This window comes from Euprymna scolopes, chromosome 8 (assembly GCF_053919585.1).
Source record: "Euprymna scolopes isolate OS-2025 chromosome 8, ASM5391958v1, whole genome shotgun sequence".
Taxonomy (NCBI): domain Eukaryota; kingdom Metazoa; phylum Mollusca; class Cephalopoda; order Sepiida; family Sepiolidae; genus Euprymna; species Euprymna scolopes.
The window spans coordinates 102,480,118-102,503,012 of NC_136489.1; the positions used below are offsets into that span (position 1 = coordinate 102,480,118).

The 22,895-nt window shown below is 36.3% G+C and overlaps 1 protein-coding gene across 5 annotated transcripts in view; it reads right to left on the reverse strand.

Annotated features, from left to right (window-relative positions):
- Positions 1-22,895, reverse strand: part of LOC145283680 (exosome complex component CSL4-like) — a 141,968-nt gene that overhangs the window by 78,769 nt on the left and 40,304 nt on the right. Inside the window, exon 1 of one of the 5 annotated variants that reach the window (XM_080132700.1) lies at positions 17,383-17,562. The exons of 3 other annotated variants lie outside the window; for them this stretch is intronic. In XM_080132700.1, coding sequence (XP_079988826.1) covers positions 17,383-17,410 — 28 coding nt within the window. In that variant the 5' untranslated portion in view covers positions 17,411-17,562. Of the gene's footprint in view, positions 1-7,875; positions 8,017-17,382; positions 17,563-22,895 lie in introns of those variants that run through there. One more of the 5 variants, XM_080132701.1, reaches the window with a different exon arrangement.

The window sequence follows — 22,895 nt, forward strand, 5'->3', positions numbered from 1 at the left end:
GCCAAGTAGCGATGTTCACGAAGAGGCTCCGCGGAGATCGCAGCGAGAGAGACGGCCGCCATGTTGGTCGAGCGACTACGTGATGGGTTGACATGTGATGATCGTGTAGATCAAGGGAGCGTGTGGTTTGAGTTGTCCCCCTTTGCAAATTGGCTGTTTGGAGAAATGGAAAACTAGATGGCTCTGGTTGATAGGCAATTTGCATAAGTGGAGAAATGGGCAGCATATAAACGGTACTTTTTTTTTAAGCAGGAGTGAAGAGGGCAGAGAGTGAAACGACGGTTGGAAGAAGTGACAGCGAATTCTTTTTTTGTGACGGTGAATTATTTTTGAACGTTGAAGAGCTCGACCTTTTGGAAGGAACAGCTGTGTCTTATATATTTTTTTTAAATTCCTTTTTTTTCTACTTCACTACAATCTCAAAATTTTTCATATAGATTTTGGATTTCTGTAAAAGATAGAAATTCCCACAGTTGACCAGAACTTTTGCATTTTGGGACCAGTCCAATTTTCAATTTTGTAAATCCTCTCTATCTGGCCCAAAATATACCCTTATTTTCTGAGATGCAACGATAAATCGTACTCTACATGAATCCTCGATGTAACTTTCACAGTACCAGAATACCAGGAATCCTGATAAGCAACAACTATATATTCACCAGTTGATGGTAATTTTTGTCATTTTTATTCTGTTGTTTTACTGAAAATTCAATTATCTAAACAAAGAAATAAAACGGTAATTTTTTACCTTGTTTTCACTAGGTATCCCAAACTGGCCTAGTTTAGGTGCAAAAACTAGTAAATAAAGTAAAATTTCCCTTAAATTCAACTTGCGATATCTCGTTTGTTTTTTGGGTTATTTTGATATGGTTTTGATTTAAATAAAATTTAATCTTTTGTCTTTATAAATATATAATTCTTTTTCTTGTGTCTTTAATAGTTTTTTTTTCAGGATTTTTCAAGTTATGCCTCTAATTTTGGTAACTGTCGCTTTATTTTTTTACACAAAAAAAATGTTGATGTTTTTCAAATTTGTTGCGCTTCATATTGTGAGTCTCTAGGTATATAAAAATGGTATCATTTTAAAGAAAAAAGGTCACTTAATAACATGGTGAGGTTATTAAAAGGTTATAAGTGGTTTTTCTAAAATAAAAATCCAACTTGAAAACTTCAGTGAAAGAAACATGAAAGAAATTTTATAGTAAGAATTCCGAAAAAGGCATCGTTTTGTAGAGGAATATCTCCTCTTTAATAATCTGTTGGTGTCATGTTTATGGCCCCATAAATCAAGGAGCGCACACTAATAAAAGTTAGGGTACCTACAGAGATTTTCAACTTAATGCCAGAGAGACCAATTATCAACTGTCAGCTAGCCAGTAGCCACACAGCAGCAGCACAACGTACTGACTGACTGAACGGAAAAACATAAACAAACAACTCGTTTCACTATGGACTTATCAAAGTTCTTAGGTGAGTTTGTTTTTTCTTTATTATTTAAAAGTTATAGAAAGATATTTTTTTAATTAATATTTTTAGAACGTCATTAAAAAAAATGAAAATTTACAATTTAAAAAATAATGCCAGTTTATTTTCTATAGCTTTTTTCAAACTTTCATATGTTCTTTCATCGCTTTCTCCTTCGGTTACGGTTGGATAAACTTCAGCATTGTTAAATTATTTTAATTAAATTAATTAATAAAACCGTGTACAAAACTGACGGAAACTTTTATTTTTTTCGGTTGGATAAACTTTAGCATTGTTAAATTATTTTAATTAAATTCCATAAACAAAACGTTCGGCTAGTGACTTATGACGATAAAGTATATGTTTTTGTTATTGTTCAGAAACATAAGTTTTTTTAATTATGAAAAAAAAAAAAAAAAGAGAATTAAAAAAAAATTATTTAAAATAAATTACTTAAAATAAGCATTATTTATTTATTATTTTTTGTTTCTTTGTTTTGGATTCGTAAAACATGTCAACATTTACGCTTTGTAGAAAAAAACTGACTAAATATAAAAACTCAGTTCCAAGGCTATATATTAGCAAATATATTAAATTATTTTGTCCTAAAATTTGAAAATAATTACATAAAAACTTTTTATGTCAGCATTAACAGAAATTATGACAGAACGCATATTAATTTTTTTTTGTAGTCACCCGTACATACACCCATAAACAATAAAAATGGTTGCAGGACAGAATGGCTGGCATTCTGCAGCAAAGAAGGGTACCAATCTCAAATCACAAGTTATCGGGCAAATAGGTTTAATTCTCTATTTAAAAATGCCCTGGCAATATATCACCATAAAGAGCACATAAAATTATTTTTATCTGTGTTTGCAACATCTTGCAATATGAAATTACAGAGTGTTTTGGCTGACATTTCTGATGAGAGACTACATTCCCTACTTGCTGCAGTTGGTTTGCTGAACATTAATTTGACCAAACCTTTCTGGAAACTTGTTAACAGCACTGTTCAGTATGTTGACTTCCATCACTATATCAAGAAAATGGCTCTAAGTTTAGAATGCTGGATCAACAATCCCCAGTTGTTATTAAAATCTGACTGTAAAGGTGTATTTAATGGGGAATTCTTTGAGGAAGGCAATGTGTCTCTCTGTATTAGTCTCACGGCCCCTGAACTTGTTTTAGAATGTTTGCGCAAGATACTCAGTTCCTCATTGTCACTAAGCATCAGTTGCATGACTTTTTAGAAGGAGGTGCTTTTGGAAAAGATGTAGATCAGGAGATGAGAGATGCCTTGAAGAGCTGCCCTTTAACAAATCTGTCAGGTGAGCATGCCTTTGGAGATTTAGATTTTAGCATGCAAACAAAACGACATGCATCACTACATAATCGATCATCTTCAAATATGCTTAAGCGCAATCGGACAACAGGTTGGTTGGAAGTAATACCATCAACAAAGAGGCAATCCATTCTGAGCATCTCCAGAAAACATGCAAAACATTTGCGACAAAAACATGCACAACAAGAAGCCCTTGTGAAACTTTGTGTCCAAGAAAAAATTGCACAAAATGAAAGATTAAAGAAGGAAAAAGAACGTCAAGCTGCTGCTGAGAAAGAGAGAATTATTAACTCTGTTATTAAGCATGGTGGTCCAGTGAAGTCTGATAAACAGATAAAAAAAATTTCAGAAAGTGGTTTGGAAGCACTCAAAGACCAACTGAGATACCTCAAGGTTGTTTTAGGTGTCAAAATCAATACCAGTGGAAATAAAGTTCAACTGGAAGCTGCTCTCTCTGACTACTTGAAAAGAAATCCAATTGATTCATCTCCACCTCCACCAAAACAACAAAAAATGTCTTCCCTAAGTGAATCTGTTGAACATTCAGATAACTCCTGCAGTTGTGATGAAGATCCATCTCAGGATATCTTCAGTTATGAACATCAAGGACAATGGGTAGCTGTCTACTATGACACCAACTTTTACATTGGCCAAGTCATTGATATTATATCTGCATCCAGCACTGTAGTAAAATTTTTAATGCAAACAAAAAGTAGAAAAGATTATTTTCGATGGCCTTTATCAGATGACATTGCACAAGTAGAGTCAGCATTTGTCTACAGATAGGATTTTGAGGTAATGCAAGTTTCAAGTGATGGTAGGATTTGGAGGGTTCCTGAGATATCTACCATAGCAGAAGCCTATGAAAGAATTCTGAGAGAAGATCGATAAGAAAGGAATTGTAGTAAGACCTAAAATATCTTTCTTACTTGTTTTTTAAGTTGAAAGTTTTTCAATGTTTAAAAAAAATGATTTGTGCCTTTTTTTTGCATAAAAAATTTCTAAATATTATTGTCGTCGGTGCTTTTTTGGCGAGTTTAAATTTCCCAAAGTAAAAGTATTTCTGTGGCAAAAAGTTTTGTTATTAGAAACAAGGCAACCATTTTTTTGAATTCCTCACCCCAAAATTAGTAAAGTTGCAAAGTTTCAAGCTTCTAACTTCAATGGTTACATTTTTACAGCAATTTCAGTAACGTATACTTTTGACTCATTTTTTTTACCTTTTTTGCCCTTTTTACAAAATTGCCTGTTTGACTGCTTTTACATGGTCCACAATTGAGTGGTTTTATCAATTTATAATTAAAATAAAGAATTATCTTGATCTCTAATGCGTTTTGAATCATACTAAGAAGATTCAATACATTAGCTATTAAAATGAAATTGATATGAACAGTTAAAATTGCCTTTCTGTGTCGTATTTTCACTATTTTCGCGTTGATAGAGGGATTTTGCCTAGTGTTTAAGTTGGTTTCATCTAATATTTATTGCCTAAATTTGTATTAATTTTCATCTACTACAAGATGACATTACATTTACAAGGATTTTTCACTTGTTAGTAGCTTACATTTTTAGTTATAGACTATGAAATTTGGCTTCTCGGCCACGATAGCAAATTTAAACTTTCCGACAAACTTTGAATGATCATAACTTGATGGCTAATTGACCTACCAAAATAAATTTGGTATTTTTGTAAATGGTTTACAAAAATCTACATGCCCACATTACTTTTTTTTTTAGATATGATAAAAATAAAATTTTGGTTTGGGATACCTATTTTCACCTTAACATTTAAAATGATTACTTCTATAGGTTTTAAGGTATGCTGAAAACGAATGTCACATTTAACTTTCTGCAAATAAGTAGTTTTCCGGATATTAAGCAATGTCATTTCTTATGTTATCGCTGGTGGCCATCTTGGTACATGCAAATGTGCAAACGCAGCCCCGAGAAACTTGCACAAACGCGCATAGCAAGATGACCACCAGCAATAACATAAGAAATGACATTGCTTAATATCTGGAAAGCTGCTTATTTGCGGAAACTGTAAATGCGATATTCGTTTTCAGCATACTCAAAAACATTTAAAGGTAGTCATTTTAAAGAAAAATGTTAAGGTGGAAACAAGGTAAAAATTTACAAAATGCATCACAATGAAATTCTTTATCGAGCCACCTAATTATTATTATTATTATTATTTAGATATTTTCTTTTTTTTTTTCTTTTTTTTACACAGTGGTCACCACTTATCAAGGCCCGGAAGCCACTCAGGGATAAGGGTTATTGCAAGTACATTACGTTAGTGTGGAGATTTGATGAAGTGTTTACTTAAGGGGGGGGGCGGTTCATTAGGAATTTGTTAACGTTGGACTTGAACACATCCAAGTTGTAGTCAGGTGGGAAGCAGGCAGATGGAACAGAGTTCCACAGGCGTGCAGTTCTAAGAAAGAAGCTTTGTTCATGGAATCCACGTTTTGATTTAGACACAGATAAAGAGTGGGGGAAATTTTTCACAGTGGATTCGGCTAGACAGGTGTTTTTCGTGAAAGATTGGCGAGGGGGGACCAGAGATTGGAGTTGAGACGAGCACCTGCCATGGAAATAACGATAAAACAAGGATAGGCTCGCAATGTCTCTTCTGTGGGAGAGAGGTTGCACGGTAGAGAAAAGGGCATCCCTCACCAACCACAAAGTCTATTTTGTACTCTGTCAAGGCAGGATAGGCTGTTTTTAGCAGCTCCTGCCCAGATATGGCAGCAGTATTCCATCCTTGAACGTACTTGGCTTTTATATAGATAGAGAATTGCATCAGTAGTGAGATATCTTCTGGAGCGGTAGAAGGATCCCACCATCTTTCCAGCGACCTTGGCAACAGACTTGATGTATGTGTTCCATTTCAGATCAGGAGTAAAGGTCAAACCCAGAAGCTTGTCAAAACACGGAGCCTCTCCTAGACGAGAGCCATCCATCTCAATTGATGCCAGATGGGGATCAGAGTGTTGATGATGTAAGGATAGGAGTTTGGTTTTAGATGCATTAAAGGTAACCAGCCACGTCTTACCCCACTGAACCACGCGCTCGAGATCAGAGGAGAGAGAATCAGAGAGAACTTTGTCATTTACAGCCTTTGATGTGTTGCTGTAGATGATCGTGTCATCAGCATAGATGTCAACGAATGATTTAAGTATGTGTTTAGGGAGGTCAATGATGTAGATCAGGAAGAGAGTTGGGCCCAGGATTGACCCCTGAGGGACTCCAGCATTAATACTGCAGGCCTCTGATTTTTGTCCATCGACCACTATTCTTATGAGCCTATCGGAGAGAAATGATTTAATGATTGAGAAAACATTTCCAGTTATACCGTAGCTGGAAATCTTGTGAAGTAGACCCTTATGCCATACCTTGTCGAAGGCTTTTGATATGTCAAGAGCAATTGCCCTAGAAAGGAAGCCTTTGTCAAGAGATTCACTAATCCTGTGAGATATAACCGTCAGCACATCTGCGGTAGATCTTGCAGAGCGGAAACCATATTGTGTGTCACTAAGAAGGTTGTTTCTGCTGAGGTGGTTGACTATTTCTCTATTTAATATGGATTCCAGCAACTTACTCATAACACACAGGAGACTTATAGGTCTGTACTGAGAGGGAGATGACTTATCACCTGAATTCTTAAATACAGGGCAAACTGATGAGGTCTTCCAGGGAGTCGGAAAGCACTTCTCCTTAAGGCAGCGCTTAAACAGTTTTGTAAATATGGGAGCAAGTTCTGGTTGAAGCTTTTTTAACACTATAATTGGGATGCCGTCAGGGCCAGTTGCTTTACTGGAATCAAGGTTCTTGATTAGCTTGGCGACCTCATGCACGGATATTTGTATGTTACCTAGCGTGTTCTGTGTTATAGGAGGAAATATGGGGAGTTGATATCCCCAGTTAAAAAAAAAAAAACGGGTTTGTTTTACAGATTCGAAAAAATGGTATTGACAATGAGTTAAAAATAAATTCAAGTTTCACAATATCTTTTTTATTTAATTGTAGGTGAAATTACAGAATAGTTAACAAAAAACACCCTTCCTTCCCCATGTTAAGAATGGGTTTCTAAATAATAATGTTATTATTTCAGCATGGTAGCATAAGTGCACAAGTACCTTTTATTTGTTATGTATTTTTTTTTTTTTTGACCACTAAAAAACACAATTCCACCTTAAGTACAACTAAGTTAAACACATGTACTTAGTACATTTTGTTGTTTTTTAACGCTTTTAGTGCATGTGTACGTAAAGCGTTAAAAACAACAAAATAGTATTGTTTGGAAATCATATTCGAAAAACTTGAAAATAATTTTTTTAAATTGACGGGCTCAGAATAAAAAATGACTAGTCTAGTAAGATGAAAGCAGAAACACAGTTTTCTATTTTTAAGAGAATGCTTTTTTCTGTAAGCGGATTTGATTTCTATAAAAGATAACATTTTAAAGAAAATTCCGCACAATTCATGATTATCAAATATTTACATATTATACATGAAAATAATTCTGAAACTATTATCTATATGAAAATTGATGACATATGCCAATTTATCTTATCAATTTTGAAATATTCGTCAACTTTGCTTCCTGTGATCGTAAAAATAAAAATCAAACACCAGTAGAGATGTTTATATAGCCTGTAAAATTTCAGCCATATCCAATCAAATTTAATCCCGCGCATGTGTATGCAAACGTAACGTATAAAATGAAAACATTGAAAAAAGTGTTTCCCTTTTTGTTGTCATTTTTTTTTACCGTTTTTTCATTTTTAACTTGGAGCATCAAAACATTGAACGCATAAAAGAAAAATAAATTAACATCATTGGAATGCTTATTCTATTCTCTTTCCATCAATGTAATTCTTTTAAAAATTGATCAACAAATAAAAAAAGATATAGCTTGTTGAAGCACATTAGGTATACAATATTGCCGATGTCCACGAAAATACAGCATACACTTGTAATGCTAAGTAAAGCAACTGGCTCTGACAGCATTCCTATTATAGTGCTGAAAAGCTTCAACCAGAACGAGTTCCCATACTTACAAAGCTGTTTAAGTGTTATCTTAAGGAGAATTGCTTGCCAACACCCTGGAAAACCTCATCAGTATGTCCCGTATTTAAAAATTCAGGTGATTGGTCATCTCCCTTTCAATACAGACCAATCAGTCTCCTGTGCGTCATGAGTAAGTTGCTGGAATCTGTTAAATAGAGAAGTAGTTAACCACCTCAGCAAAAATAACCTTCTCAGTGACATGCAATATGGTTTCCGTTCTCCTAGACCTACAGCAGATATCTCACAGGATTAGGGAATCTCTCGATAGAGGCTTCCTTTCTAAGGCAATTGCCGTTGACATATCAAAGGCTTTTGATAGGGTATGGCATAAAGGTCCACTCTACAAAATCTCCAGTTATGGTATAGCTGGAAATGTCTTCTCAATTATTAAATCATTTCTCTGATAGATTCATAAGAGTAGTGGTTGATGGACAGAAATCAGAAACTCACAGTATTAATGCTGGAGTCCTTCAGGAGTCCATCCTGGGCCTAACTCTCTTCCTGATCTACATAAATGATCTCCCAAATCGCATCCTGAGATCATTTGTAAACATTTATTCTGACAACACTACCATCTATAGAAACACTTCAAAGGCCGTAAATTACCAAGTTCTCTCCTATTCTTGAACACATGGTGCAACGAGGAAAAAGGTGGTTGGTTAATTTTAATGCATCTAAAACCAAGCTTCTATCTTTCCATCATCAACGTGTTATGTAATGGATGGCTGGAACCATCATACATAACTGAAAAGAATAAACTTCTTTAATAAAAGATTTAAAAGAGTGGGCATCGAATAATCAATTGTCCACCAGTTGAAAAGAGAAAGGGCTTACGTCATAAACAGAGAAATCGGACGACGATTTTTTTGTTTACAAAACAAAGAAACGTGACATTCCTCGTAAGCTCTGGAAGTACAGATATTGGCATGAATGGTAAATTCACGTATCGGTCAGCTGAAGATAAATCGGATGATCATCCGGGGTCAGGAACCGGCAAAGAAATTGTCAAAACGTGACTAAAGAACGCATGTTCTATTATCGATCAGCTGATTGACAGATCGCGTGGATAGGAAAAAAAAACAAAGCGACAAAATGCCAATAAAAACGGTGAATCTAACGAGAAGAAGCAGAGAGCTAGCAGAGAGAGAAGAAACAAGAGACAGCACGTGTTGCTGAAGACCGGATCGTTGAAACGTCATTTCCCTCCTCAGAACACTGTGAGAACACTGTTACCATCGCAGTGAACTTCAAAATCACCAAAAGAAAAAAAAAGACGAACTGTTTTAAATTGTAAATATATTGTAAAATATAATTTTATACAATAAATTTTATACAATAAATTGTGACTTTCATCTTTTAATGCATATTTTTAAGTTACGGCTGATCGTTCTAAGTTGTCAACCGCTTTGTTTTCAGGTTCAACGTTGTTATGACATTTTTGACAATTGACGAGAGGCAAGATGAGGAAAAAGTGCCAGTCTAAGGTGAGATAACTCACTAGTCTTAACTCGTTGTCATGAAAACCGCTTAGTAAACAAGTGAACCCACGGACGACCGACGTAATTAAAACTGCTATGTACCACAGCCAGGGAGTCCTACGCACTACTACGATTCCCAACCTATGAGCCACACCACAATACAACATAGTATTAATTGGTGCCTTGATGACCAGTTCACTCCGCAAGAGTGATAAGTAAGAACTTTTTTTTTAACAAAAACAAAACTAAACAAAAAGAATTCTTACACAAAAAGAACTTGATTACCACATACACAACAACAAAGAAGAAGAAAAAAAAACACAACGTGAATTAATCGACGAAGAGAAGCGATAAGGAAAAAAAGATTCCCAGAGCCAGATAGGGGGCAGGGGAATTATAGAGGATTTAATAGGGGACCCGGCTTCAAGGCAAGAGCGCTCTTGGCTGGGGATTAAGTGTTACAATTGCGGCAGAAAAGGCCATATAGCCAGGAACTGCACCTTCCCTAAGACGGGAAACGAGCAGACCCCACTCGCAAGACGCTCAGCGAGAGGAAGAGGGGTGAACAGTCAAAGATCATAGGACATATGGGCACCGCTAATTGCATCCCTATTAAGATAGAGAAAAATAAGTTTAGGGCTTTAGTAGATACTGGCGCCGAAATTTCTGTAATAAAAAGTACTGTATTAGAAGGTCTCAGAGAGAAGCCTGAGATAAAGAAAATAGAGATGAATTTAAGGACTGCAAACGGGTCACCTCTCATAGTGCAAGGAGTGGCGCGTTTACAAATTAAAGTAGGAAGCCAGTACATTCGACATGATTTTGTAGTGACGAAAAACCTTAATAGGAACGTCATATTGGGCCGAGACTGGCTCAAGCAAAATAGTGTTAGAATGTACTTTGATTTAGGAGCAATCCGATTAGGCAGCGAGTACATAGCGCTGCAAGAGGAGGCTCATATTTCGAGTATAGTTAGATTAAGGCACGATGTCACCCTGAAACCGCAGCATTTACATGCGTGCACAGCTCGTGCCGAAATGAGGAACGGTCAGGGTTTAGATTATGAAGTAGTGCAGATAGATAAGGGCTTCCTAAGTGATCTAAGTGGTGTATCCGTAGCAAACACGGTAGTTAAAATTAAAGGTAGGAAAAGCTTTCCCTTGCTAATTATGAATAACACGAACCAGACAGTAAAATTAAAGAAAGGTTACAAGATAGGTAGATGTAGAAGAACAGAAGTAGTAATGGCAATATCAAAGCCAAATAAACAAAAGAAGTCGGGAAACAAAAGTAACCTCAACGGCATAAAAGTGCCGGAAGAAATGAGGAAAGTTTTAAATAAAGTCCTGCGACGAAATACTGATTTATTCGTCACAGAGGATAGATATTTAGGCCGGACTGACACAGTAGAGATGAGGATCGATACAGGAAAAAACGATCCCATAAAGAAAAACCCGTATAGAACACCTCTCAAACAACGAGAAGAAGTTAATGTAGCACTAGAGGAAATGCTACAGGCAGGGGTGATAGAAAGGTCAAACAGTCCGTGGAGTTTCCCGATAGTTTTGGTAAAAAAGAAAGACGGAACAAAGAGGTTCTGTGTAGATTTTAGGGCCCTGAACAAGATAACAAAGAAGTATGCCCGAGCGCTACCAGTAATTGATGATATACTGGCCTCGCTTGGGTCAGCAAAATACTTCTCAAAGTTGGACTTGAAATCAGGGTATTGGCAGGTAAAGTTGAACGAAAAAGATAAAGAGAAAACTGCGTTCACCTGTCATAGAGGACTGTTCCAATTTAATGTAATGCCATTCGGACTTGCTAACGCTCCGGGAGTGTTTCAGGAGCTAATGTCCGTAGTGCTACAGGGACAGAAAAATTCGCCGTGCCTTATTTGGATGATATTTTGATATTCTCCAAAACAAAGGAGGAACATGTTAGGCATATAGAAAAAGTGCTAGGTAGTTTACGTAGGCATAATTTAAGGTTAAAAGCGGCGAAGTGTGAGTTTTTCGGCAAGGAAGTGCAATATCTGGGATTCCGAGTAAGTGAGAAAGGTATCCAGCCGGAGGGAGACAAGGTTAAAGCAATTCAGGCAATTGCGACCCCAACCACTGTGAAGTAGGTTAGATCCTTTATAGGCATGACATCCTATTACAGGCGATTTATCAAGGATTTTTCTGTAATCGCCGAACCGTTAATTCGGTTAACTAGGAAGCATGCACGTTTCTGTTGGGACGATGCATGTCAATCTGCTTTTAATCGATTGAAATCGAAGCTTGCAGAGATGGTGATGCTGGCATACCCGGACACTAACAAAGGATACAGGTTATACACGGATGCCTCCGATTATGCGATCGGAGCAACCTTGTCTCAAATGGTCTACGACCCGGAGGAGGGTCGGGAGATAGAGAAACCCATTTATTTTCTATCTCATAAGTTGTCTGATACCCAGACTAGATGGTCAACAATAGAGAAAGAAGCATATGCGATTCACTATGCCTTAAGAAAGTTGAATCACTACTTGCATAGTGCTAAGTTCACCATCTACACGGATCACAGACCATTGGAGTACTTGCTGAAATCTCCAATACATAATAGGAAGATACAGACGTGGGCATTAAGTATGGCTGGCTATGATTGCACCATACAGTACCTAAAAGGAAAAGATAACGTCAGTGCAGATCTCTTATCCCGTGCGGTAAATGCGAGTCGGGATGAAGACGATCCTCCAGTAGAAATAGATGATAGAAATTACACGGTGAGTGCGATAAACTTGAATCGTTTTGAACCAAGAGAGTTTGTATCGCATAAGGATGACGAAGACTCACCGGTAGTAAGCGAGCGTCCTACACTATCAGGTTTGGATATGTGTAAAGAACAAGACGCCGATAGTCAGATCGTCGAATTAAAGAAACGGATGAGGAGCGGTAAAACGTCCAAGATGGAAGAAAAAAAGTACATCATAATGGACGATATCATATATTATTTATCGCAACCCGACGACGATCCTGTAATTAGATTATATATTCCGTCACATTTGAGGATGAAGGTATTGAAACAATACCATGATGAGAATGGTCATATGGGTGTGGAGAAAACATTCTACTTCATTAAACAGAAGTATTTCTGGCCTGGTTTGTTCAAGAAGGTGAACGAACACATAGGGAAATGCGTCCCATGCCAGACCAGAAATTTGAGGAAGCAACAACCTCAAATGCAGGAGACCGACATGCCTTCTTTTCCTTTTGCTAAGATTGCATTGGATATTTCCGGACCCTATCCAAGGACTTTGTCAGGCAATCAATACATAGTCACGTTCATCGACATGTATAGTGGTTGGCCTGAGGCTTTCGCTGTGCCTAATAAAAAGGCAGAGACAGTGGTGCATCTCTTAATTGAGGAAATATTTCCCAGATTCGGTGCAACATTGCAGTTACTTACGGATAACGGACCGGAGAACGTCAATGGGATCATGAAAAGGGCTTTAGAAGAGCTTAATGTTGATCACGTGACCACCTCATTTTACCACCCGCAAAGTAATGGGAAAATAGAAAGATTCCATAGGACGATGCATGACGTACTAGCAAAGAAAATAGGGGACAATGACCGTTCATGGGACATGTACTTGAATCAGATGCTGGCTGTTGTAAGGTTTCATGTCAGCGAAACAACGAAGTACTCCCCCTATTATTTGCTCTATAATAGAGACGTCTTGCCGTTAGACAACATACTGAGGCCGCGTAGTATTTACTACGGGGAAGAGGATCATGAGATCGCTCTGCAGGACATGCATCGGACCTTTACATTAGTCAGGAACAATGTAAAGAGAGCTAGGAAGAAAATGATAGATAGGGCCACGAGAAAACGAAAGCAGTCGATTTTCAAGTTGGCGACTTAGTTTATTATAAAAATAATAGAAAAAAGGGAAAGCTAGACGTAAGATGGTCTCCATATTACGTAATAATAGAGAAGACGGGGCCAGTCTCGTATAGAATTAGAAGCCAACTGACGGGGGCAGTAACAAAAGCCCATGGGGAACACCTTCGGAAAGCAGAACTGGAGGAATGGGATATCCCCAACAAGCAAGAGGGCTGTAGAAAAACTACCCTGTCAGCACCGGTAGAAGAAAGTAGTTCAGATCAAGAATCCTCTAGTGGGGAGGAAGAAAATTATCCCCAACAGAGCAATCGCCATCAACGAGAATCCCCAAGTCAGGAAAACAGGGTCCCGTTGATGGAACGAAAAATAATCACACGTAGCATGACGGCTGAAAGGGCTAAAGAAGTTGATGAAATATCGAAGGAAGATATATATAATTTAGTGCCCAGGTCGTGCGGAGTTGATTATGATAGTAGGGATCAGCCAACCGTAGCTAGGGCTAGCACGGGGGTTGGGAACTCAGGTTATAATCGAACTGCGGGTCGGGAGCGCAAAACAGGATGTTTGGATTGGTTAAGAAAATTACTCTGCTGATTTTAGAAAATCCTTATCATAGGGAGTTCGGAGTTGCCACCAACATTTAGAATCCTGGCGTTCTGGTCGAAATTTTTGTACTATATGCTGCCCACATTTTAAACAAGTCATTAAAATGTAAGACTCGTATTTAGTTAATTAGTCATATTAATTAAAGAGCCGAGGTAGTGGAGAATATTGGACAAATCGACCACTTCGGTAAAATTGGTAAATTTGCAGCGTATATTTTGCTGTTAAGTGCGGCCGATGCACTTATACCGAAGAAGACCTTATGCTTTTCGTGTTGCTGTTTATTTTTATTTTTATTTTTTTTTAAGTTAAACGAAAAAAAAAAAAAACAGAAAAAGGGATGAAAAAAAATAAATTGTGACATTAAAAACATTATTGGAAATATCGATGGACCGATAGACGATTGAAAAAAAAAAAAAAAAAAAATGGTTAATGGAGGGGTGTTATGTAATGGATGGCTGGAACCATCATACATAACTGAAAAGAATAAACTTCTTTAATAAAAGATTTAAAAGAGTGGGCATCGAATAATCAATTGTCCACCAGTTGAAAAGAGAAAGGGCTTACGTCATAAACAGAGAAATCGGACGACGATTTTTTTGTTTACAAAACAAAGAAACGTGACATTCCTCGTAAGCTCTGGAAGTACAGATATTGGCATGAGTGGTAAATTCACGTGTCGGTCAGCTGAAGATAAATCGGATGATCATCCGAGGTCAGGAACCGGCAAAGAAATTGTCAAAACGTGACTAAAGAACGCATGTTCTATTATCGATCAGCTGATTGACAGATCGCGTGGATAGGAAAAAAAAACAAAGCGACAAAATGCCAATAAAAACGGTGAATCTAACGAGAAGAAGCAGAGAGCTAGCAGAGAGAGGAGAAACAAGAGACAGCACGTGTTGCTGAAGACCGGATCGTTGAAACGTCATTTCCCTCCTCAGAACACTGTGAGAACACTGTTACCATCTCAGTGAACTTCAAAATCACCAAAAGAAAAAAAAAGACAAACTGTTTTAAATTGTAAATATATTGTAAAATATAATTTTATATAAAAACAAAAGCAATTGTGACTTACGTCTTTTAATGCATATTTTTAAGTTACGGCTGATCGTTCTAAGTTGTCAACCATTTTGTTTTCAGGTTCAACGTTGTTATGACATTTTTGACAATTGACGAGAGGCAAGATAAGGAAAAAGTGCCAGTCTAAGGTGAGATAACTCACTAGTCTTAACTTGTTGTCATGACAACCGCTTAGTAAACAAGTGAACCCACGGACGACCGACGTAATTAAAACTGCTATGTACCACAGCCAGGGAGTCCTACTACTACGATTCCCAACCTATGAGCGACACCACAATACAACACGTTCTGATCACCATCTGGCATCAATTGAAATGAATGGCTCTCGTCTTGGGGAGGCTCAAAGTTTTGCTTCTAGGTCTGGGGGATCACTTTTCTATAATAATTTAACGTAAAATGAACGTAAACTTTTTAAAACTAACATTTCTTCATATCTTGGAAACTACTCGTTTGCCGTAATTTTAAACGTTATTTTCGTTTTCAGCGACCCCGAAAACCTTTAAGAGTGGTAATTTTAAAGGCATTTTCGAGGGTGGAGTAATTTATTCATATTTACCTTTTTTTTAATTGAATTGTTAGGTGAAAGTACAGAATAGTTACAATACACCCTCCCTTCCCCATGTTAAATAATAGGTTTCTAAATAATAGCGTTAAAAAATAGCTCGGGTCGTAAAGTGCAGGTGCAGGAGTGCAGGACCGCAGGCGCAGGCAGGAGTACCTATAAAAAGGTAACGCCGGATCGGAAAAAGAGCTCAAAATGAAAATAAAATAAATTCTCAGCTCAAAATAAGAAATGGGAGAGAAAGAAAAAAAAGTTAAACGGGAGAAAAAAGGAGCTCAATATGAAAGAAAAATAAAACAAATTATTTTTACAATTGTAGCCATCCGTATTATAAGATTTGTGTGACGTCACTTCCAAGGTAAATAAAGAAGTGCGGAGCGTCAGGATAACCCTATGCCGAATACGAAAATTGAAAGTTTGCAGAAATAAGTAGTTATCGAGATATAAAAAGTTGTATTATGCATTGTATTCTTTGGCGGCCATTTTTACGCGCGTGTGCGCCATAAACAAATCTACTCATCTATGACTGACATTGCACGCGCATAAAAAAGATGGCCGCCAAAAAATAAAATGCATAATACAACTTTTTATATCTCAATAACTAATTATTTCTGCAAAATTTCAATGCAATTTTCGTAGTCAGCATCGTCGAAAACCTATAAAAGTTGTCATTGAAAAGAAAATTGTGGAGGTGGGTGGACCTAATCTAAAAAAATACCGTAAATGCTACTAATTTTATTTCATTTTAGTAAGAAAGATAACGAAATAGTAATTCGTTCTTACTAAAATAATAACAGGGGAATTACATCTTTTTCTGGTAATAATAAAATAAAGTTCGTTTTATTTTGTTTTCGAATTTCCGATTCGATGTTTATGTTTGATGGACGCGGACGATTTTGTTTTTAGCGGTGATTTGACCAGGGTATCCGAGATCGATATTTATTGGTGAAACTTAAAACAAACATTGTTCCTATCCGTTTGGGGGGGGGGGTGTATTACTGTACACATAGATTCGAAAAGTTGTCAAAAAACAAATATATAACAAATAAATGTTATCAAAAGTTATTTTTCGGTATTATTATACAAACACCGTGACAGCGTTAGGGTTAGGATTAGGGTTAGGGTTAGGATTAGGGTTAGGGTTTAGGGTTAATTCGCTGTCACGGTGTTTGTATAGTTTTACCTATTTTTCTACCAAAGTGGACATATTTTTCGTGTTTTTATTTAATGTAATATGTTTATTCAGCTCGAAAAGCTGACAGTGTTTACCGATGTATTGGAAAATTCAAAATGGCAGCCGACTCTCTCTCGGAGAGGGTAAGTTTGGGAAAAGGTATTATAAATAATAAACTAGACAAAATACTGTTAGAAATTCGCTCAATATATGTTACCGTGACATATATTCGGTTGTTTTTTAATAGTATTTTGTCTAGTTTATTATTTATAACATCTTTTGCCAAACTTACCGTGTTAAAGAGACAGTCGGGCACCATTTTGAATTTTCCAATACATCGGTAAACACTGCATGTTTTTCGAGCTGAATAAACATGTTATATTGAAGAAAAACAAAAAATATATCCAGTTTGGTAGAAAAGTAACTTATCTTGCCTTTGATAACATTTACTTGTTATATATTTGTTTTTGACAACTTTTTCGAATCTATGTGTACAGTAATACAAACCCCGAATTTTGTTTAAACTGGATTTTTCAAGTTAAACACGTGTTCCTCACCTACAATGGAATTTAACCTAAACGTTAAATAAACAACAATTATGAAACCGATTTTACCAGTCGGCGTCAGTTTTAAATTTTAAATACAAAGTTCATGAGATGACTTTCATTGATAGTTAAAAAAACAATGTTTACGTGTGAAATAAACAGTACTATACCTGGAATACAAACAACAGCTTTCGCCATTTTTTTTTTCTTTTTTTTTTTTTTTTACGAAACTAAAGAAGACGTTTTAAATACGAAAATATGGCTCTTTCATCGGATGGAACCACGACGATGCCCAGTGATAGATTAATGTGACGTGATTAAAAATATATATATACAATTTTTTATGAATTACGTACTCGTCATGGAACGAACATGTCATATTCTAAAACATTTTTTTCTTTCGTTTTTTCAATTTTTACGACGTGACCCAGCGCCAGCGTCCTTTAACTCCTAAAAAAAAAAAAAAAAAAAAAAAAAAAAGAAAATGAATATCTTAGATCTTCATTTTTCTTCTTTTTTTTTTTTTTTGCCTAATACGTTTAAATGGCCTTTATGAATAATACTAGTCTACTAGTCTGGGTGCCCGGCGTTGCTCGGGTGTTTGGAGGTGTGTACTGAGCAGTAAAAAAAAAAAAAAAAAAAAGTGGTAGTAGGCAGACTCGAACCTGTGATGCGAAGACGGAAAAGAAATTGAAAGAAAATCTGACGTCTTACCCCTACTTCATGACGAGATCAAAATTCAGAACGTTAAAATTAGGCAAAGTCAATCCAACCGATACGATGACTTGCAAAAATGTCTCGTAAAAAATTGACCCCTCCTTATAGAAAACTGCCCAGGGTGGAGGAATTAATGTTTTTGGCCAATTTTTCGATAGTTCTCGTCCAAGATGTCGAGTTCCAAAATGATACCGATTTCATGAAAATCCGTCGCCTCTGTCCAAAGTTTTAGGCAGACATAAAAACATACAGACGTGTGAAAAAAACAAAAATGACGTCTTTGCTGTTGTGTCCATCGCAAAACCGGAAATGACGAACATCAAATTAATGTTTTTGACCAATTTTTCGATATTTGTTGTCCGATAGTTTGGGGTTTAAAATGATATTGGTTTTGTCACGTTCCAAGGCGTCTGTCAAAAGTTTTAGGGAGATATACATACATACATACATACATACATACATACATTTAAACAGACAGGTGCCCGGCGCAAAAAAAAAAAAAAGTGGTAGTAAGGCAGGCAGGCTCAAAGCCATACCATGAAAAAGGAAAAGAATGTGAAAAAAAAAACAAGAAAGTGACATCTTTGCTAGTGCGTCCATTGCCAAGCCGGAAGTGACGAGGGTTTAAATTAAGGCTAGTCAATCAAAAAGAGGGGATATCTTTTAAAAGAGGGGATGTCTTTTAAAAATATCGGTGAAGAAAGCGATCCCTCCTTGTAGAAAAGTGCTCCGTTGAAGGTGAAGGAATTAATGTTTTTGACCAATTTTTCGATATTTATCGTCCGAAGGGTCGAGCTTCAAAACGATACTGATCTTATGAAAATCCATTGCCTCTGTCGAAAGTTTTAGGCAGACATACAAACATACATACATACATACATTAAACAGGTGATATTTATATTATAGATGAAAGAAGAAATTTTGAAAAAAAAATTAAATTAAACATTTTAGAGTGGGGATCATTTCCTATATAAATTTAACATAAAATGAGCCCCCACTTCTTGGCCAACTAGCATTCAATGAGACATGTTACCCCTTTCAGTTTTTCAAGTTTGGTGATTGCGGGAAGGCGGCAAAACATTGACAAATTCAAATTTTTTTTTTTTTTTTTTGAGAAAGGGGGGAGAATTACATTTGAAACATAAAATAACGATAAGTTTAATTTATTTTTTGGTGGGAGGAGGGATTAAATTTCTTTTATGAAACCATTCTGTACTTTCACTTAACAATTTCACAAACAAAACAAACCCCAAAATATAACAAATTTATTTTTGGCGTGGGGTGGGCGGCGGGGGGGGGGATAAAATTAAATTAGAAACATAAAATAACGAAAAATTTAATTTAAATTAACTTTTAGTAAATGTGGCCGGGTAGACCAACACACAAGCTACCTTTTTAAAACTTGTTTTCGAGGGTTTTCGAGTCTGCTGAAAACGAATATTGCATTTAAAATTGAGGCCGGCAACTAGTTTTCACGATATTGCAAAATACTTTTCCGCTTGTTTCATGTTGCATTGTCACGTGGCGGCCATATTTGGTTCACACTACTTTTATTCTTAAATAAAAAAAAGACATTTAAATTATTTTGTTTGCTATTCTGGGAGATTACATTATTTTTTAGTCATTTCATTTCATTGTTTTTGTTTTATTTTTCATTTCATTGATTTGTTTTGGTGATCCTGCAGAGAAAGATACCATAAAATTAAACTTTTATGGTATCTTTTGTTCATGAAATCATTATGTGAAACTACAGTCCTGTTTGTGAAACTACAGTCCTATTTTGAAAAAAAGAAAAAAGTTTCTTTGTTTTTTCATTTCATTATTTTGTTTTTGGTAATTATGCAGAGAAAGGACGATGAAATTCAATTTTTACAGTATTTTTTGTTTATTAAAATGTTATGTGAAACTACAGTCTAGTTGAAACAAAAATAAAACATTTCTTAGTTATTTCATTTCATTACTAATAATTAAAACATGCTTATTATTAGTTGTTATCAGCAGTTGAGTTGTTTTTTTTTTCTCTTGTTAGGCTGTACAGTCCTCTGGCTAATTTCATTTCACTAAAATTTGCGCTCCGTTCCACTTTTTACATCCGTACGCGGCCGCCATCTTGCATCCAAGATTGCCCAAATATATGTCACCGTGGCAGCAGTATTTTGCAGAATTTTTTAGTTTTAACTCATTTTCCAAACTTCACATATTTAACAGTCAGCTCACCACCATTTGTCTTTTTCACATATATCGATATATGTATGAGTTTTGAACCAATCAAACGTTTTAAAGTTAGTAAAACCACTAAAACTTTTTAAGATAGGGAGAAAAGTAACTTATTTTGCCTTTGATAACATTTATTTGTTATATTATTTTGTGACCACTTTTTCGTACGTCTGTGTATTGTAATACAAACCCCCAATCAGGCAACCCAAATAAATTGTTATTGTTTCATTATTTTTAAGTATTATAAAATAGCCCCCAAAAATTAGGAACCTGTGATTTCTGGAAAATCTACAACAGTGTAATAAATATTGGGCAATCAACAATTCCCCCACTATCCAACAATCATGAGGTTATTTGCACTGCAACCGAGAAGACTAACATGCTTGCCAGTTGGTTTGCCTCAAACTCCACATTGGTCCCAGGAAACCACTCCCTCCCTGACTTTCCTTTGCGGACAGATTAGACTAGATGATCTGAAAAATCACCCCTTTCTCAAGTGCATGAATCATAAAAATCCTAGACACCTCAAAAGAATGTAGACCCAATCTCATCCCGGCTGTGCTATTAAAAAAATGGTCTGTTGCGGTTGCTCCAATCTTCTCCAAATTTCTCAACAAATGCCTTAACGAATCTTGTTTTCCTGACTGCTGGAAAACTGCTCCTGTGCTACCAGTTTACAAGAATTCTGGCGAAAGAACTGACCCACTAACCTCCTCCCACTTTTCACCAAAATATTTGAGTCCATAATTAACCAAGCTCTAGTCCATCATCTTACAGTTGCTAAACTTCTGATTGACTAACAATATGGATTTAGGCAAGGCTGTTCTACAGCAGATATACTAACTTTAATCTCTGAACATATATACCATACACTGGACAAAGGGTAGAGCGGTAGCCCTAGATATTCTAGGGTTTGGCACAATGGTCTTCTCAATAAAATCAGATCATACGGTATCACTGGACGAATACTCAACATAATTAAATCCTTCTTAAATAAGAAAAGAATCCAGGTTGTCCTCGACAGTCGTACATCTAAACAATATGATATTGATGCAGATGTACCTCAAGGGTTTATCCTTAGACCTTTATTATTCCTAATATTCAGAAATGACTTCCCTGATAAAATTGTCTCTGATGTGGGTATATTTGCTAATGACACCACGCCCTATAACAGGCATGGGGAACAAATGATCAGATATCTAAGGAAATGGCAGAAACACTAGAGGAAGATCTCTAATCTGTAGTGGAATGGGAACAAAAATGGATAGTTACCTGATCAACCACAAATAGCTTTGCCTAAAGATACATTACCTGAAAGTGCTTCTTTCAAACTTCTCGGCTTAACATTCACAGGGAAGATGAATTGGAACAGATACATTGAGAGCATTGCCAGGGCCGCTATGAAGAAGGTAAGCTCTCTCTACCATGCTAGAAAGCTACTTACGCCTGAAAGTATCCTGTATCTCTACAAGGCCACCATTTGCCCATGTATGGAGTATTGTTGTCACATTTGGGCTAGTGCATCTGCTAATAGTCTCTCACTCCTGGACAGGGTTCAAAAGAGAGTCGACAACCTGATAAGTCCTGAACTGTCATCTAAGCTTCAATTTCTGTCCCATAGACGAAATATTGCACACCTCTGCCTGTTCTACAAGTATTTCAATGGTGGATGCTCCAGCAAACTACAAACCCTTGTACCCCCTTGATGTAAATAAACCCGACAAGAAGCAAAATTCCATCCCTACACAGTGGAGATCCCTAGATGTATAAAGGCCTCTATGCTAATGGTTTCTTCCCCAGAACTGCTAGACTTTAGAACTCCCTTGCGCGTTCCTGTTTTCCCAACTTGTGCTGGCATACAGAAGTTCAAGTGCAATGTGAACAGACATCTTGCTGCTCAACTCCCTACATAGTATCCCTGCAACTTATGGCCATAATAGTAGCCCCCTACATCAAAGTGGCACTGTACCTTGTTTAGGGTGAAAATAGAAATGAAAAAAAAAAGCTAAAGACTTACCTTTAAAAAGTTAATTTTTAAGGGCATTCAATTGTTTTGAACGAATATTAAATTTAAAATTGTTGCTGACAAGTAACTTTAGTTCTCCTGTAGGAGACATCTCCTTGAACTACTTTCACTTATTCTTGCTAACATGCTCGTATTCCGAATTCCATGTGCAAGTCGATAGCGGGAGACTTTTTTACTGTCATTAATAATGTTGTTTTTTGTAATGTTTAACATATTTCAAACTGATATCAATTATTGCACAATAAAAATAATTAAATTAAAAAGAAATAATTGTTTTTATTTCAAATTATTTAATCAAGTGAAAAGAATTTCATTTTTTCACTTAATTACTAAATTTAAAAAGTTATTCTAGAAAATTACGGTACCTAACAATTTAATAAACAAAAACATTGTAAAAACTGAATTTAACTTGAAAATACTATAGAGAAGGAACAACGAAATGGAGTTTCATTCAATATTAATAAACAACTTTCTTTGTCATCCTCGTTAGTAGAGTGTACAAGAGAGAAACGGGTTAGTAGGTGGAAATGCTATTTTGTAAAGATAGATTTAATATCATGCTGGCTGGTTGAAAGAGAGAATAGTTCAGTTCCATTTACACGTGTTTACAGCTAATAGTTGTTGGGAGAAAGGATGCTGGTTAAAGGAGAAAGAAAGGGCAAAGTCTTCAGTGTATTTACGTATGTAGTAGCGTGCGTGCGATAGTAGAGACAAAGCAAAGGG